Source organism: Oncorhynchus kisutch, linkage group LG6, assembly GCF_002021735.2.
Source record: "Oncorhynchus kisutch isolate 150728-3 linkage group LG6, Okis_V2, whole genome shotgun sequence".
Taxonomy (NCBI): Eukaryota; Metazoa; Chordata; class Actinopteri; order Salmoniformes; family Salmonidae; genus Oncorhynchus; species Oncorhynchus kisutch.
Window position 1 is genome coordinate 41,922,912 of NC_034179.2, and position 18,968 is coordinate 41,941,879.

Here is an 18,968-nt window from a genome sequence, read left to right on the forward strand (position 1 = left end):
CAGTTTCTCTCTAGACAAGAGTTCGCTGGTAAAGTGGACACGGTAGGTTATTTGATGAGATATGAATAAGAGCAAGATCATTTTACCTGATAATTGGCAGCCAAGCACCAATCATCATGTCACCAGCGTTCAGGAAATGTGAATGATCATCATGCACTTAACCACAATTTGAAGTTCATCATAACTTATTTCATCTACCCATAAACTCAATGCTTTTCCAAGTCATGATGGTAGTCCTACAACGTAACGTGTCATCGCGCTACTCCACGTTTACTTCGATATGATGGTAATTATATCAATATTTGTACATAAAGGCGTTTCCACCAAAATTGTCGCATAATAATCCATTTCAAAGACAAAATAATTATCCACCCTTGTGTATTTTGTTTTGTCGATAATTTTTTTTACCAATAATTCCTGGTTTCCTTCAGGCCTGTCGTGAATCTTTTCAAGCGGCAGCCATCTGGTAATTCATTAGCATGAAATGGTTGGATGGAAACCTGGCTAAAAGACTAAGACAGACGTGTGACTATGAAAAATAACACAGAATAGTGAGGCTGAAATTATGTGGCTTCACTCACAATGCTTCTTCAGGACAGTGCCCAGGTGGCATAGAGTGTTGAATCATTTTCAAATATCATTAGCATTAATACTATTTTCTCAACTTCCCTGTCCTACAATAACAGAGAAACCGTCTCCTTATAGGCAAATGAGGGCTCTTCCATTGTCTCTCCTTGCTCCCCATCTCCCTTCCACTTAGGAAGTTCCTTCTCTGGGAGGGCTGAAAAAGCCCATAAGATCCTATTTTGTTCTATAGAGTGTACAGGCCACGCATGAGTGGACGTAGGATGGCTGGGGGCTCAGTGGGTGGCCCATAATCACAGCTAGTGGAGCGTGGAATGACACAAGCACTGTGTCACTAGATATTCCTGTCTCTAGGGACAAGAGGTGGGGGTGGTTAGGGGGGGGGGTCTTCTATCAAGTTTCAAGTGTTATTAGCCGTATCATATGTACAGGATACACGTGGTATAAACTGTCCAACTAAATGCTTCCTTGCAGGTTCCTTCTCGACAATGCAACAGCAATAAGAAATGATAAAAGATAAGAATACGAAAACATAAAGTAAATAGAATTGAATAAACATTTTAGCATCAGTAGAATACAGGAAGGCACAATATATATTCCAATATTTACACATGTATCAGGGAAGGTGGGATTGGGGGGGCAAGTGTTTAAATTGTGCAGTATTAGCAATAGCAGATAAGAGTCTGGTAGCAGCAGTTGTGATGCGTGTGTGGCATAAACGTACAGTTCCTTCAGAAAGGATTCATAACCATTGACGTATTCCACATTTTGTTGTGTTACAGCCTGAACTCAAAATGGATTACAAAGAAATCTCACTTATCTACACACAATACCTCATAATGAAAGTGAAAACATGTTTTTAGACACTTTTGCAAATCACACCCGATTCAATACATGTTATAATCATTGTTGGCAGCGATTACAGCTGTGAGTTTTTCTGGGTACGTCTCTAAGAGCTTTGCACACCTGGATTTGTTTAAAATTTTCAAGCTCTGTCAAGATGGTTGTTAATCATTGCTGGACAGCCATTTTCAAGTCTTGCCATAGATTTTCAAGCCGATTTTATTTCAAAACTGGAACCACTCAGGAACATTCAATGTCCTATTGGTAAGCAACTCCAGTGTATGTTTGTGTTTTAGGTTATTGTCCTGCTGAAAGGTGAACTCATCATTCCCAGTGTCTGATGGAAAGCAGACAACCAGGTTTTTCTCTAGGACTTTGCCTGTGCTTATTTATTTATTTATATATTAATTTTTTTACCTTTATTTAACCAGGCAAGTCAGTTAAGAACTAATTCCTATTTTCAATGACAGCCTAGGAACAGTGGGTTAACTGCCTGTTCAGGGGCAGAACGACAGATTTATACCTTTTCAGCTCGGGGATTTGAACTAGCAACCTTCCGGTTACTAGCCCAACGCTCTAACCACTAGGCTATCCTGCCATTACGTTTAAAAAAAATCCTTGACGATTACAAGCATACCAATAACATGATTACAGCCACCACTATGCTTGGAAATATGGATAGTGTGTTGTATTGAATTTGCCCCAAACATAACACTTTGTATTTAGGATATAAAGTGAATTGCGTTGCCACATTTTTCTCAGTATTTCTTGTTTTGGATTCATGTTTTGGAATTCATGATCATGTTTTGGAATATTTGTTATTCTGTACCGGCTTCCTTCTTTTCATTCTGTCATTTAGGTTAGTATTGTGGAGTAACTACAGTGTTGTTGTTCCATCCTCCGTTTTCTCCTATCACAGGCATTAAACTCTGTAACTTTTTTAATTCACCATTGGCCTCATGGTGAAATCGCTGAGCGGTTTCCTTCCTTTCCGGCAACTGAGTTAGGAAGGATGCCTGTATCTTTGTAGTGACTGGATGTATTGATACACAATCCAAAGTGTAATTAATAACTTCTCCATGCTCAAAGGGATATTCAATGTCTGCTTCGTTTTTTACCCATCTAGCAATAGGTGCTCTTCTTTGCGAGGCATTGGTGTCACGCCCTGGTCTTAGTATTTTGTGTTTTCTATATTTATTTGGTCAGGCCAGGGTGTGACATGGGTTTATTTTGTGTTGTGTTTATGTATGGGGTTTTTTCGTAGGTTTTGGGATTGTGGCTTAGTGGGGTGTTCTAGCAAAGTCTATGGTTGCCTGAGGCGGTTCTCAATCAGAGGCAGGTGATTCTCGTTGTCTCTGATTGGGAACCATATTTAGGCAGCCATATTCTTTGAGTGTTTTGTGGGTGATTGTTCCTGTCTTTGTGTTAGTTGTCACCAGATAGGCTGTATAGGTTTTCACGGTCCGTTTGTTGTTTTTGTATTGTCGTGTTTATTCGGCATTAAACATGTATCGTATTAACCACGCTGCATTTTGGTCCGACTCTCTTTCGACGGAAGAAAAACGTAACAATTGGAAAACCTCCCGGGACTTTGTGGTTGAATCTGTGTTTGAAATTCACTGCTCGACTGAGGGACCTTACAGATAATTATTTGTGGGGTCCAGAGATGATGTAGTCATTAAAAAATCGTGTTAAACACTATTGCATGCTAGTTATTATAGGACATGTTAAGCAAATGTTTATTCCTGAACTTATTTAGGCTTGCAATAACAAAGGGTTTGAATTATTATTGAGTCAAGACATTTCAGCTTTTCATTCATTTGTAAAAATGTTTAAAAACAATATTATGGGGTATTGTGTGTAAGCCAACTCTAAAATGTAGAACAAGTCAAGGGGTGTGAATACTTTCTGAAGGCACTTTGTGTGTGTGTGTGTGTGTGTGTGTGAGTACGTAGAGCCAGTATGTTGTTCTACCTTATTCTATCTCTATCTTTATCTGCTCACTGTATTTCTGTCTACATTATGGTGACGCCGCCCAATCCTCTTCCACCTTCCACTGACTCTCTTATTTTCTCTATCTTCCTTCTCTCGTGTCGCTCTACCTCCTTCCTAGAGCTGGACGATATAGACAGAGAAATTGACCTATTCTTCTGCGATAATGATAAATCAGCGCTAAATTACATGAAATACCTTTTTTCCGCGAGGTGCTAGAGCTGAAAGTTACTTTACATTTTCGGGCAGGGCTCTAGACAATCTTTTTCCAGTGCCAAGTAAAACAACTGAGATGGTAGCCTACAATTCAAAAAGTAAGCTATTTCATCAAACATATCCAGGAAATGCTTGATTGATATTTTGGTAGGCAACCTGTCAAAATAGATGCAGAATGATCAGATTTATTTTTGGCTCTTCAGAGAATTTGCACACATCTTTGCCCATAATGGTCTATAGGTTATATTATTCACCACCTGAGGAAGTGAGAACTCAAAACACTAAGCTATGTTGCTAACTCTAAATATGATAGTGTCGTTAGATAGCCATGTAGGCAAATTGATTAATCAGTAAATGTAGGCTAATGTCCTACAAAAACTTTCCAACACTAGGCCTAGGCTACTTGATATACTGTAGGCCTATTCACTGCAAATGGTGCGCTCCGCTCGGCTCAAAACCATACTAACCACCGCCTACTCCGGTTGTAAAGTGGTGCATTGAACATGAGAAATACATGACATACTCACAGAAAGCTTTGACTCTCCTCTCTGTCACTAAAACAACAGTAGTTGCTTTAAAAAAAAAGTATTTTTCACACAATAGCATTTTGAGCAACGGTCATATGCTTGTGCTTCTCAGAATGCAGCTCTCCCTCCTCCACGGGCCCATTTGGAAGAGAGAGAGTCAGCAGCCCACAATCTACAGAAACATTGTATAGCAAAATCACCGAAAATGACAGAGATAAGCAAAATGCTTTGGTAAGAGGAAGGGAATGCTAGTGTCAGTCATTTTCGGTTTCTCGTCCCATCTCTACTCCTTCCCGACCTCCCTCCACTTCAGTCTAACTAGTTTCCCTCTGACATTCTCCCCCCATTCCCTGCTTTGCTTACATAAGCTACACTGTGCATGTACCTCTTTACCTGCCTCTCTTTCAATATTTTTCAACACCTCTCTTCTCCCTAACACCCCCCCCATCCTCATTCCCTACCTACTACATCAGGGGGTACCAGGGCTTAGGCTGTAAGGGGACACCCCACCCAGGAATTGATCTCTGATGTGGGGCAAAACAAATTACCTAGTCGAAACATTGGGTGTTTATGTGCTGGCTCTAAATAAATGAAAATTCTAAGCATATACCTTTTATATTCTGTGTGCGCTTTTCCCTGTGGATATATTTTTGCTAAGCGTCTGGGCCCATCCCCTAAGCATGGTGGATCTGAAGAAACTGAATGAAAGTGTTCCAGTGTATGCGCTATTGAAGACTACTACTTCTAGCTTTCTGTCCTAGAGAGAAGACACATTGAGCAAGGGGCATGTAGGGGAAACAGCATTATCAAGTATTGATGGCTAGCTTCCCTTGCATTTAAGCTTCTCTGTTAGACACTATTTCAGGCACTGCTAGTGTTATGCCACTGCATCATCACTTCATGTGAGGAGGAAGAAAAGCACAATAACGCGGGTAACCCAAGAACTCATAACACCTTCTCTTGTGTAAGGGTCTCAAATGAGAGAACTTGAATGCGTTGCGCATTCCATATTTATTGTGTATGCGAGTTGGGGCAGGATTTTATTTCAGAGTACTTCAATGTCTCTCAAATGTCACTGCGTGCATGCACAAGTAGGACTTAGATGACCAAACACACTAATGTATACATGGACCCATAAATGTAAGCTAGGATGTCTACATTGACATGACAACAACACATTTTGACATATCCTTATAGAGTTTTGAACTCAGTCCATGAATGGTTGCTGCTGTTTCGTTGTTGTGCTAGCTATGGAACATGTTTAAAATAAACTGTCAACTACATTTTCTCTGTCTGAAGCACTTTGTGATAGACAATGAAGATGTCATGGCATATAGCAGGAGATGTGCCTATTCTAGAAGACCTTTTTAGTGGAACACACACACACACTGGAAGAACTTGTCCAGATTTATGTTTTTAAATCATTGATGAAGGATTTTGAGGCCGATTCCCTGACCTGTGAATGTTTTCAATTGGCTGTTTTATGATTTTGTTATATTCTTGTGAATTCTGTCGTTTTTTACTAGATTACCTGTAGTTTTTCATGTTGTCTGTCTGTAATTGTGTAAAGACTAGGTGCTGCCTATCTTGTAAAAGAGACTTCAAATATCAATGAGCCCTTCCTGGTTAAATAAAGGTAAAACATATAAAAACACACACATCACTTGAATATGGTCAGACAGTGATGGGCCCAATCAGATTACAGGCTCTTGTTCAAGACCCTGTGCCCTGAGGTTCACGCATGCATGCTAAACGCATGCATGGATGCACGCATGAACACAAGCACACAAACACATTATATCCCTGACATAATCTCCTCAATATATTCTACATTAGACAAAATACCCCAAAATAGTCCACATTACAAACAATTATGAAAGTGGCGGGATGGTACAGAATATATTATGATAACACATTTCATAGCAACAATGCATCATAAAACTCAGACTATGTATAGCAGGGGTCTCAAACTACAGCCGCGCGAGCCAAATGCTGCCTGGGAGCTTATTCAATGTGGCCAGCGTTGTACAGTGTGTGGGGTGGTGGATGGGGGATGGAACAGTAATGAACCCGATCATAACTTTACTTCTTGAAGAAGACGTTGTCATCCTCCCAGAACCAGGTGTATGTGAGGTTGCCGGGGTAGGCCTCAGCTAGGCAGTCCAGCTTGGCGTCTTGGGATATGTTCACCGTCAGGTTCTGGGGAGGGGACACAATGAACGGTGGCCCTGGGAGAACAGAAAGCACAAAAAAAGGGCAATTACTTACATTCACTTTATTTGTATGTACTCAAACACATTGACTTGATTTGATTTTAATAGAAGATACGAGAAAATAATTGACAGAATATAAGTAGACTACATCAGAAGTACATGCAAAAGTGTGAGGTGGAAAAGACAACGCAGGCTTGAATGAAAACCTCACCTGATTGGTAGGTAAATTCACTTTCAAATTTAAATTATAAACACATTTTCAAAGTTTTCCAATTAACATAATGGCCAATTTCTTATTCAGCAGATATAAGGTGACATGCTAGCTAGTGTTGTCAAGATAGCAGAATTTCGACTTCAATACCGATACCAGGTTTAGTATCATGATACCATCACGATACCAAAGCAAGACCACGGTAAAAGTAAACACAACGTATTAGCTAAAGTCACAGAATGGCACTTGATTCAGACAGATAAACTAAGCTACTGCTCTGTTCAATCGTTGGGCATCTTTTGAGTTCAATATCATCCATTTGTCAGAGACAACCATGTATTTTTATTTATCCATTATTTTACCAGGTAAGTTGACTGAGAACACATTCTCATTTACAGCAACGACCTGGTGAATAGTTACAGGGGAGAGGAGGGGGATGACTGAACCAATTGTAAACTGGGGATTATTAGGTGACTGTGATGCTTTGAGGGCCAGATTGGAAATTTAGTCAGGACACCCGTTTAACATCCCATCGGAAAGACGGCACCCTACACAGGGCAGTGTCCTGGGGCATTGGGATATTTTTAGACCAGAGGAAAGAGTGCCTCCTACTGGCCCTCCAACACCACTTCCAGCAGCATCTGGTCTCCCATCCAGGTACTGACAAGGACCAACCCTGCTTAACTTCAGTAGCAAGCCAGCAGTGGTATGCAGGGTGGTAATACATAAATTATACAAGCATACAATCAATTAGACTTTGTTTTACGAATATAACTACGTAACAACATAATGGTAATTTATTTGAATGGTAAATCTCTATTGATAAAGTGGGTTAATCAATATGTAGCCTTGGTCTATTCACAATACAGGTGAATACATATTCAATAGGAGTGTGTACATCCATTGAGTTGAGGTTGTTTAGGCTGATTTCATGGGGCTACAGATTACAAAAAATATCTTTCCCTTCCATTTGGGACTTATTTTATTGTACTGATGAACAGAGAAGAGAAGTAGCAATCTCTTACTTAAGAGAAGTGTGCGCTGTCTCTTTAAGACCCAGACCCATGTAATTAACGAGGCACACGCATACACCGTCAGTTCGAGGGAGAATTAAGTGGTGACGTTTTTGTGTATTGACGTTCAGCGGTTAACTAGCAACGAAAGTTAGCTTCCAGCTTTGTAAGCTATCAGTATCATCTTACATTGTAAAGTGTTCTAGCCTGTATGGACATTGTTTTGTTAAGAGTAATTAACAGTTTCAACCGTTCTACATGTCGTGTTGCATTATTCCAATGTGTTAACATCTGTGCACCATGAGTGGGGAGCAAGCTCTAGCAATGAGTGAAGCAGGCACGAAGTATGCACGTTGCGCTCAGCGAATAAAGGGGCCATCGGTTGAGTAGATAGACATACTTGATCCTCAATCAGTATAAAACGTGAGACATATTGGACAGAAGTTCAGACAGTAACAAAAATCTTAGAAACAAACAGTTTTTCATGTACTATTATCGAAAAAGTACAGAAGCTTTGGTATACCGTGCAACACTAGCTAATGCTATCGCAATCTCTGTTAAACTGGGGCACGTTATGACATAAGATGACAACAGGGGGAGTGAGTCAGTGAGAGACACAGAAAGAGGCTTTCCACAGATATCACAACTTCCGACCTGACCACGTCACATCATAATGGCACACAGGCTGTAGATGAGGAAGGATTACCCTGCCCATGGTGCAGGGGCCATGAGGAAAGTATACACATAGTGAACACACACACAATGGACGCGCACGCACAGTGAAGATAGACAGTGTACACACACAATGGTGATAGAGTCTCACACACCTCCACCACCACGCAAGGAGTTCATTAAGGCAGGTGTAGCAGAGATCATGTTGACACACATGATTCAGCTAATTAAGGTCCCGAGGAGCAGCTGACCAACAGAATCAGGTTTTAGAGCAGTGCTGGAGCAAAAGCCTGTACACACAGTAGCGCTAAAGCAGTGTACGCACATCCAGACCTACAGTATCAAAACTAAACTAATGAAGAATACCTGCACACTAATGAATGCTCTCAGTTTTATTTTATTGTGAAACCACAATATCTATTACTTACCCACAGTAGCTCTCCCGGTAGGGTTGACTGACCACCTGTCTTTATTTTCCCGTGAGGGAATTTGTCTGGTGTGGTTCAACAATAAAAAATGTAAAAAACATTGTCCGAGAGGCTTTTAAACAGCTTCTACCCTCAAGACTCCTGAAAAGCTAATCAAATGGCAACCCAGACTACTTGCATTGCCCCCCCCCCCCCCTTTCTATGCTGCTGCTACTCTCTGTTATCATCTATGCAGTCACTTTAGTAACTACCTACATGTACATATTACCTCGACACCGGTGCCCCCGCGCATTGACTGTACCGGTACCCATAGCCCTGCTATTGTTATTTACTGCTGCTTTTAATTATTTGTTACTCTTATCTCTTACTTTTTTGTTGGTATTTTCTTAAAACTGCATCGTTGGTTAAGGGCTTGTAAGTCAGCATTTTACTGTAAGATTCGGTGCATGTGACAAATACATTCTTGCTTCCTACCCCGCCGAAAATGGACCTTTTGTTGTTATGTCCGCTTGGCAGCTGGTATTTGTTGTCATTGCCCGTCAGCTACTTCTATCAAGAGGTCAAACTAGCTGCTAGGCTCTCCATTCGGCTGGCTGGCAGTTGCAACCTTGGTCTCCATGGATACCAGCATAGTAGGGGTGCTGAGGGTTCTGCAGTACCTCCTGAAAATCTTAATTAAAAAAATATATATAAAAATATATATATTTTTGGAAATAATGAGTTTTTCCTAAAAGTAGTGCACTGGGCCTTTACTAGTCCTGTATTAGGGGACAAATATAGCCGTCTGTAGAGGGAGCAAACATTGCGGCCCCTCCAATTAGTTACATCATCCATTCGGATAGTCTCCGTGCATTTCATCCTTGAAATATGAAAAAAAAACATTACAAAAACATGTAAATAGACAAAACAGATGAGACGGAAGCGACACCACCCATCACGATTACAGTGCCAGTCCAGAAGAAAAACATTGTTTTTTAAATTCACAACGACGCAAAGTAAAAAAAAGTGCAAGTCTGGGTCTGTGTGGATTGCATAAGTGCAGATAAACGTATGCCTCAGTCTTCATTTCCTATTCTTTTCATGTCCCTCCAGTTCTTCTCCACAGCCTAATGTGCTTAACTGTTGCCTGCCATCCCCTGCAATGAGAGGAGGAGACTGCCGCTCGACTGTTAGCCCAACAGGAACATTCTGGGAACGCTTTTGTCTGTGAATCAGGCATGATAATGTGTCATAGAAACGTTCCGGGAACTTTGATGTCTGGGATAATAATAGGATAATGTTTCAGGGACATGACTAAGTATAGGGAGAGAGATGTGCTCTATGTCATTATGAGGAATAAATGGGGTACGTACCTACAGCTAAGGATGCATGTATGTTAACATGTGTAAGCGGTTGGGAAGTGGTTTAAGTGAGCTTTGGTGCAATAGTGGTGAGAAGGAAAGATGGGCCATCTTGCTCTTTTTCAGTCTATGACATTTCATCAGTCGTATCAGTTCATTTAAATCTGTCTGCACCAATGGTGGGAAATCCTCGTAAACACGTCATAACGTGCACACACAAACACACACGCATTTTAATCATTTAGCAGATGCGCACACACAATTTTGAGCTGATCGCATAACAGAAGCCACACAAGCACACCCACAGAGTCCATCCCTCTCCTTTAGCCAGCTTGGTGATATTGACTGGCAGTATGGTAGTTCTGATCCAGAGCCCAGGGCCTGAGCCTCTAACAGTTGGAGAGTTCTTATCTGGAAACCCAGTGTGTGTGTGTCTGTGTAAGCGCGTGTGTAGCATTGGCACAGCTGGAAACATTGCCCGCTGCAGATTTACTTAGTTGATCTAGTGACGATCGGATTCAGTGGCTTACCAACAGGGACACTGAATTACCATAATCCTTACCCCCAGCGTCATCTGCCAATCAAAAGCCACCACTTTTCAAACACGCACCAACAGAGAAACCGACTAAGGTCCGAATGGAAACAATGGTTGTCAAAGCTAAGAACATTAACAACTTCATAGTTAAGAACACTATAACAATATGGAACAAAATTAAACATATTCTACAAGAACCAATATCACTCCCTAAAAACCATAGGGAACAATCTTTGGATAGATTTTCAGAATCCACCGATAAATTGGTCACATGGAAAACTAAAGGCATGGAAACCGTAAATGACTTGGCAACAGGAAATAAATTTATTTCTATGACCAGTGGAAAAAGTATCCAATTGTCATACTTGAGTAAAAGTAAAGATAACTTAATAAATGACTAAAGTAAAAGTGAAAGTCACCCAGTAAAATACTACTTGAGTAAAAGTCTAAAAGTGTTTGGTTTTAAATATACTTAAGTACCAAAAGTAAATGTAATTGCAAGTCAAAGTATAAGTATTTTTTAATTTAGATATCCAGGGGCACACTCCAACACTCAGACATCCTTCACAAATGAAGCATTTGTGCTTAGTGAGTCCGCCAGATCAGAGGCTGTAGGTTTGACAAGGCATGTTCTCCTGATAAGTGTGTGATTTTCCATTCTCCTGTCCCACTAAGCCTTCAAAACGTAACAAGTACTTTTGGGTGTTGTGAAAAAAAGTTGTCAAAAATATGAATAGTACTGTAAAGTATAGATACCCCCCAAAACAACTTAAGTAGTACTTTAAAGTATTTTTTACTTAATCACTTTACACCACTGTCCATTACATAATTAAAAAGCAATTTTAGACTGACCAATGTAGATATTTTCAAATACATGTAACTTAATTAAAAAGAAACATATCACTAAATTTAGATTTGAAATATTTTGGACATCAGAACAACCTTGAGGGAATCTTATGTGAGACAGAAAAGGATGTTCATATGATAGGTAAGATATACAAAACCTGCAAGAAGGCCTATTCAACTGACAATCTCTTAGAAAAAAATATCAACTACTGGAACCAAGACTTAAAAAAAAGGCAATATGGTGATGGTGAATCTATATTAGGAAGGTCTGCACTCAGTATTTGCCGTGACAGAAAGGAAAATTAATTCCATCTTTAGTGATGACTCCATCGAGCCTTCTAATACGTCAAGGTGAGCTTCCACCCGGTTGCTTCCACCTACACGGATCCATTAGATCTACCAACACCAAAGGGGCCAGACTAGACAGTATGGATAAAGGGACGTTTTTGGATCTGGCATGTCTGTCAATTATTGCTGGAATATTTTTCTATAGTCATAGACCACACACACACACACACAGTTGAAGTCGGAAGTTTGCAAACATCTTAGCCAAATACATTTAAACTTTTCACAATTCCTGACATTTAATCCGAGGTCAGTTAGGATCACCATTTTATTTTAGGGAATGTGAAATGTCAGAATAATAGTAGAGAGAATGATTTATTTCAGCTTTTATTTATTTAATCACATTCCCTGTGGGTCAGAAGTTTACATACACTCAATTAGTATTTGGTAGCATTGTCTTTAAATTGTTTAACTGGGTCAAACATTTAGGGTAGCCTTCCACAAGCTTCCCACAATAAGTTGGGTGAATCTTGGCCCAAAAATTCAGGTTTGTAGGCCTCCTTGCTCACACATGCTTTTTCAGTTCTGCCCACAAATTGTCTATGCAATTGAGGTCAGGGTTTTGTGTTAGCAACTGTGTTGGCCACTCCAATACCTTGACTTTGTGGTCCTTAATTTGGAAGTATGCTTGGGGTCATTGTCCATTTGGAAGACCCATTTGCGAACAGGTTTTAACTTCCTGACTGATGTCTTGAGATTGCTTCAATATCTCCACATAATTTTCCATCCTCATGATGCCATCTATTTGGTGAAGTGCACCAGTCCCTCCTGCAGCAAAGCACCCCCACAACATGATGCTGCTACCCCCGTGCTTCACGGTTAGGATGGTGTTCTTCGGGATTGCAAGACTCCCCCTTTTTCCTCCAAACATAACGATGGTCATTATGGCCAAACAGTTCTATTTTTGTTTCATCAGACCAGAGGACATTCCTCTAAAAAAGTACGGTCTTGTCACCATGTGCAGTTGCAATCCATAGTCTGGCTTTTTGATGACGGTTATGGAGCAGTGGCTTCTTCCTTGTTGAGTGGCCTTTCAGGTTCTGTCGATATAGGACTCGTTTTACTGTGGATATAGATACTTTTATACCTGTTTCCTCCAGCATCTTCACAAGGTTGTTTGCTGTTGTTCTGGGATTGATTTACACTTTTCACACCAAAGTATGTTAATCTCTAGGAGACAGAACACATCGTTTCCTGAGCGGTATGACGGCTCATGGTGTTAATACTTGCATACTATTGTTTCTACAGATGAACGTGGTACCTTCAGGCATCTGGAAATTGCTCCCAAGGATGGTCCAGACTTGTGGAGGTCTACAATTTATTTGGATTTCCCATGATGTCAAGCAAAGAGGCACTGAGTTTGAAGGTAAGCCTTGAAATACATCCACATGTGCACCTCCAATTGACTCTTATGATGTCAATTAGCCTATCAAAAGCATCTATAGCCATGACATACTTTTCTGGAATTTTCCAAGCTGTTTAAAGGCACAGTCAACTTAGTGTATGTAAACTTCTGCCCCACTGGAATTGTGATACAGTGGATTAGAAGTGAAATAATCTGTCTGTAAACAATTGTTGAAAATATTACTTGTGTCATGCACAAAGTAGATGTCCTAACCGGCTTGCCAAAACTATAGTTTGTTAACAAGAAATGTGTGTTTGAACAACGAGTGTTCAATGACTCCAACCTAAGTGTACGTAAACTTCCGACTTCAACTGTATGTACACCTGTCTATTAAAACATTCACCTTGCAGAAAACGAACACAAAGACACACAACTCTAGTGCTGCACACATGTACACATATACACATGCACTCATACAGATGTTGAGTTGTGGCAGGGCTACCTTGGACAAGCAAGCGTGTGGTGTGAACCACCTCCCCCTGGATGCTGTAGGCTCGGCAGGTGTACGCCCCTCTGTCCTTGCGGCTGACCGACAGCACCGCCAGACTCCCATCAGACACCTGGGGAGGGAGAGGACACCATAGAAAAAGTGAGGGGGGAGTTCTGTTAAAACAATAAGAAAAAGTAATAAAGTTCCATGTGAATTTACAATGCAGATGGTCTACATCGTGCTTCCCGCAGAGAGAGAAAAACAATTGTTTAATTTAAGCTACTGCTGCTTTTGCTTGTCACATGAGTGGGGCGTGTAGCTTGTTGTTGACCAGGGATGTTCTCTCGATAAGTGCTAAATTGGACCATTTTCCTGTCCTGCTAAGCAATCGAAAAGTACTTTGTAACTAGTACTTTTGTGTGTCAGGTACAATGTATGGAGTAAAAAGTACATTATTTTCTTTAGGAATGTAGTGACATAAAAGTAAAAAGTAATCCAAAATATGAATAGTAAAGTACAGATACCCCCCAAAAATCTTAAGTACTTTACTCCAGTGCCTGTCACTCATCAGACGCACAGCCACTCCCCTACTCCCTGCCTGAGCTGCTGCTTTGCTTCTCTCTCCCTTGTGCATTACAGCTCCAGTTAATAAAGTAGCAACAAAAATTGTCTTTCCCTTCATGATGATGATGATCGAGACCTGTTAGTGGTAGTTTTATGATAACTGCACTGTGATTTAAATTTTGTAATGGGAAAAAAAAAACAGTTTTTCGGTTAGGGATTTTGACCTAACGTTAACAATCCCAATTTTATTTAAAATATATCATCGTAAATGCTGCATGGCCAATGCAGACGACTGATTTACCATGCACCCAGATGACCAATACACAATATACCAATTTGTGCACATTCATTGTTTCATAACCCAGCTATCACAGTGGATCTGGCCCAATTCTGGCTGAGAGTCGGGGCACTCGGCTGAGTGTCAGACTCGGCCGACGTCATGTGGCCTCCGGCATTATTTGTTATGGCTAGGATGCGGGGATTGTGCTCGGGCCCGATTCCGGTGTGAGTTATTTGGCCCAAATGTATATACAGTGGGCTCAAAAATGACTGGCACCCCTGACTGGCAAAGCACAAATAATGCTTAAACAAATATAAACAATAGAATTATAGAGATACACTCAAAATACCAACATGTGAGAAATAATGTACTTTATTAATGTTTCAATGGAACCAACCAAAATAATTTATTGATTTAATTAAAAATGTCCTTCAAAACAAGGTTTCACAATTAATGGCACCCTTAAAGATTATTGTAAATAACATCTACCAAAATTAAACCACAAATTAAATTCCACTTATTTAAGTTTATCCAAGTCTTAAGGAACTATATTGAACCATTACATCACTTCCTGATTCACTAGGGTATAAAAATTAGGTAACACACATGCAGTATCCCGCTGTCATCCAACACCTTGAAGAAAACAAAATAACTGGCAGTTCAAAAGAGACAGATGGTCGCAGACCTTCATAAATCTGGTAATGACTACAAGAAGATCAACAAACGATTGAATATACCGCTGAGCACTGTCAGGGCAATTATAAAAAAATTCTAAAGATATGGAACAGTTGAAACGCAAATGCATTTTGCCCCCCAGGATAGGGAGGAGGATGGTAAGAGAAGCAACAAAGTCCCCAAGAATCACTGTGAATGAATTGCAGGCCTTGGTGGCGTCTTAGGGTCACCAGGTTTCAAAAAGCACCATCAGACGCCACATCCACAACCACAGGCTCTTTGGAAGGGTTTCCAGAAGAGAGCCCTTTCTGACCCCAAGACACAGACGCAAGCACTTGGAGTTTGCCAAATGTCATTTAAATTATGACTGGAAGAAGGTGCTCTGGTCAGATGAGACCAAAATTGAACGTTTTGGTCAGATACAGCATCGGCATGTTTGACGTCGAAACAGAGATGCATACAAGGAGAGGAACCTCATACCCACGGTGAAATATGGAGGGGGGGTCACTGATGTTTTGGGGCTGTTTTAATTCCAGAGGTCCAGGGGCACTGGTTAAGACTGATGGCATAATGAATTCCACCAAGTATCAGGCAATTCTGGCTGACAATCTGGTTGCCTCTGCCAGAAGGCTGGGACTTGGCCGTAGGCGGACTTTCCAACAAGACAATGACCCGAAACATACCTCAAGATCCACACAGAAATGGTTCTGTGACAACAAAATCAATGTTCTGCCATCTCATCTCAGAAAACCTGTGAGCTGAGTGGAAGAGGGCAGTTGATAAGCGCAAATCCAAGAATGTGAAGGATCTTGAAAGGATCTGCATAGAGGAATGGTCCAAAATCCCTCCAAATGTGTTCCTTAACCTTGTCAAACATTACAGGAAAAGACTCCATGCTGTTATCCTTGCCATAGGTGGTTGCACTAAGTACTAAATGAAGAGTGCCAATAATTATGGAACCTTGATTTTGGTTACATTTATTTTGTATTAAATAATTGTGGTTGGTTCCATTGAAACACGAATAAAGTACAATATACAATAATTTGAGTTTATCTCCATAATTATATTGTTTATACTTTTTTAAGTATTGTTTGTGCTTTGCCAGTCAGGGGTGCCAGTAACCCACTGTATTACTTGTGGCTCGGGCTGATTGGGGCTACTCTCTGGCAGATGATTACACGGGCTGCTTTATATAATTGACATTTCATTATTTATTTACCCATTATTTATTTTACTCATTGTTACTGTGATCATAAAATACAATTAACATGTAAATGAAATTCTTTAAGAAACCTGTGTAGTATTTAATATTTTGCTTCTTTGTGGAAGGCAATTGATAAGCATTAAAAACCTTGTGGATGGAACAGTGCAAACTATGTTTCTACAGATGCAGGTTCAAGAAGCGTGCCGGCCGCGACCGGGAAACACATGAGGCAACGCACAATTGGACCAGTGTCGTCCGAGTTAGGGGAGGGTTTGAGTGCAAACTCTGTTTCTACAGATGCAGGTTCAAGAAGCGTGCCGGCTGCGACCGGGAGACCCATGAGGCGACGCACAATTGGCCCAGCGTCGTCCCGAGTTAGGGGAGGGTTTGGCCGGGTGGGATGTCCTTGTCCCATCGTGCTGTTGCGACTCCTGTGGCAGGATAGGCGCATGCACCCTGACACGGTCACCAGGTGTATGGTGTTTCCTCCGAGACAACATTTTTTTTGTGGATGGGTATAATTTGTATGTATAATAGTAATATTTAAAATGACTAAATCGGTTAATTTAATATACATTTATTTAAATTTGCATCGCCCGCTTCTGGGGGGATTCTGGTAAGATGCAGGCAAAGTTGGCTGAATTCCAGTAGATGGAAACGGCCCGAAGTACTTGGGCCGATTCTGGGCAGTCATTCATTTTGAGCCCGACACCCGATTCAATCAGTTCCGCCCCCGGAAGAGGGCCGCTTCCTCATTGCTAGCTGGGAACTTCATTGTGTGAATTGTTTGCATTTGATTGTTAGAGTATATCAATTCCCCATTACATATGTAACCAGTAGTACATTTACCATTAATTCCCATAATTTTTTTTCAAAAGTTTGTTAGTTTGGTAACGGTAATTTCTGTTAATGCATTCAATATTATTATTCCAGTCTTCACGTTATCATTGTCGTAGTGGACCCACAGTTTATTTCATTATGTTTACAAGTTTAGTCAAGTTAGTCATTGTCTTCTGTTTGCAGCGCTCCTGTCAATGTTGAATTAGGACTACTTCTATGTGTGCGCATCCTATAGGCTAGCTGGCCTGCACCTAAATGTAGGCATATAAATGTGCCCATTTGGGGATCTGATAGTATTTCTGATTGGTTTAACGCACCAGCTCTCTCCCTTTCGATAACCACTCAGCGTGAAAGGGAAAAAATGTCATGCTCTGATCCAGTGGAAACGTCATAAAATAGGCCTACCTGATTACTTCTCATCAGTGCTTTACTTGGACTGAAATATGTTCCGGAACTCATTTTGGGTGCTGCTACTGTTTATATTTAGGTGCAGGAACTCCACAATCATTTTGAGCTAATTTTCTATAAGAGGAACAGGAGCTCAAGCAGTAGAACATTAGAGGTGAAGGTACTAGGGTCCGGTAAGTCAATCACTGCTTCTTATCTGTTGCGCAAATAGCCTACAGCTGTGTGTCTCGAGCTCACTGGCGCGGGAAACTGCCCAGAATATTTTATATAAATGTCGCAAATTCGCTAGCGTGAGCTTAGGGCCGTTGAAGACAGGCCATGTGTAGCCAAATGTGATTTCTGGGATATTTATTTTTATCAGGATATTTTCCACCTGCAGGCTACAATGTTTCTATTTGTTGGCTTTATATAGGCAATTTTTTACATAGTTTTACAACTTTTTAAGTTTGTATCATTTTCATTTAGATTTGTATTGAATTTTGATTAACCACATTACAATGATTTTGAGATATGAATGTTATGATAAATGAAATGAAACTGTTTCACGAAAATGTACATATGAAAACTATAACTGTCACGCAGATCGGTAAAATAAATTGACATTCCACATGAGAAAGGTTGCCGAACCATCATGTAGCCTATTACCGGCATCTTCAAGACCGTAATGGCAGAATATGCGAAAGTCAGCAGGAGAGGGAGGAGAATAGTTGGGTCAGGATAAGATTTTTTACTTCTAGATCTCTGGTGCTCTCGAGTCATCTGTCTTAATTCATTAAACTGGACGCGTAATGCATTTATAGTTGATTTTATATATAGTTGATTTTATTAAAACACATAAGGGTGTGTCTATAAATGGAAACATAGACGTGAAAAAAATTTGACCAATCAATTGGTCGAAAGAACAGATGACTTTCGGTCGACCAAGTTTTTTTTGTCGGGGACAGCCCTACGACACCACCAAAATGGGGGCCTCTAAATATTTTTTCTGGAATTCAGCAGAGCCAGAGGGTCGACCGTGCCCCCTGCCCCTTTTTGATCCACACAGACACACACAGGGGCAAGCACACATGCACACAACATGTACACAAGCAGAAGTGTAGAGCTGCATCCTCTGCATACATCACATACTGAAAGCTACCAATTGATGTATTGAGCCAATGCAAGCTCTGTTTGACGTGCTGCATTTGAAATGTGACATCTTGACAGCTGAGGCTTGTCACTTCGGCATATTAGGATGTGCTTTGTCTTCAAGGCAACACCACAGTATGGAGACATCAACAGATGTCTTACAGGGACTATGGAAATATCCATATCTATTAATATTGTAAACACACTGGTCTCTTTTCCTGCTCAAAGGATATGAATAATACGAGTTTAAAGTGATGATATGAAGTGA

General features: G+C 40.6%; 1 protein-coding gene across 3 annotated transcripts in view; it reads right to left on the reverse strand.

Moving 5' to 3' along the window:
* Positions 1 to 18,968, reverse strand: part of igsf9bb (immunoglobulin superfamily, member 9Bb) — a 185,656-nt gene that overhangs the window by 58,648 nt on the left and 108,040 nt on the right. For 2 of the 3 annotated variants that reach the window (XM_031826768.1, XM_020484302.2), the window contains exons 5-6: positions 13,614 to 13,731; positions 6,250 to 6,391 (exon numbers count right to left, since the gene is read on the reverse strand). In XM_031826768.1, the coding sequence (XP_031682628.1) occupies positions 6,250 to 6,391; positions 13,614 to 13,731 (260 nt within the window). Of the gene's footprint in view, positions 1 to 6,249; positions 6,392 to 13,613; positions 13,732 to 17,569; positions 17,772 to 18,968 lie in introns of those variants that run through there. The other variant, XM_031826769.1, reaches the window with a different exon arrangement.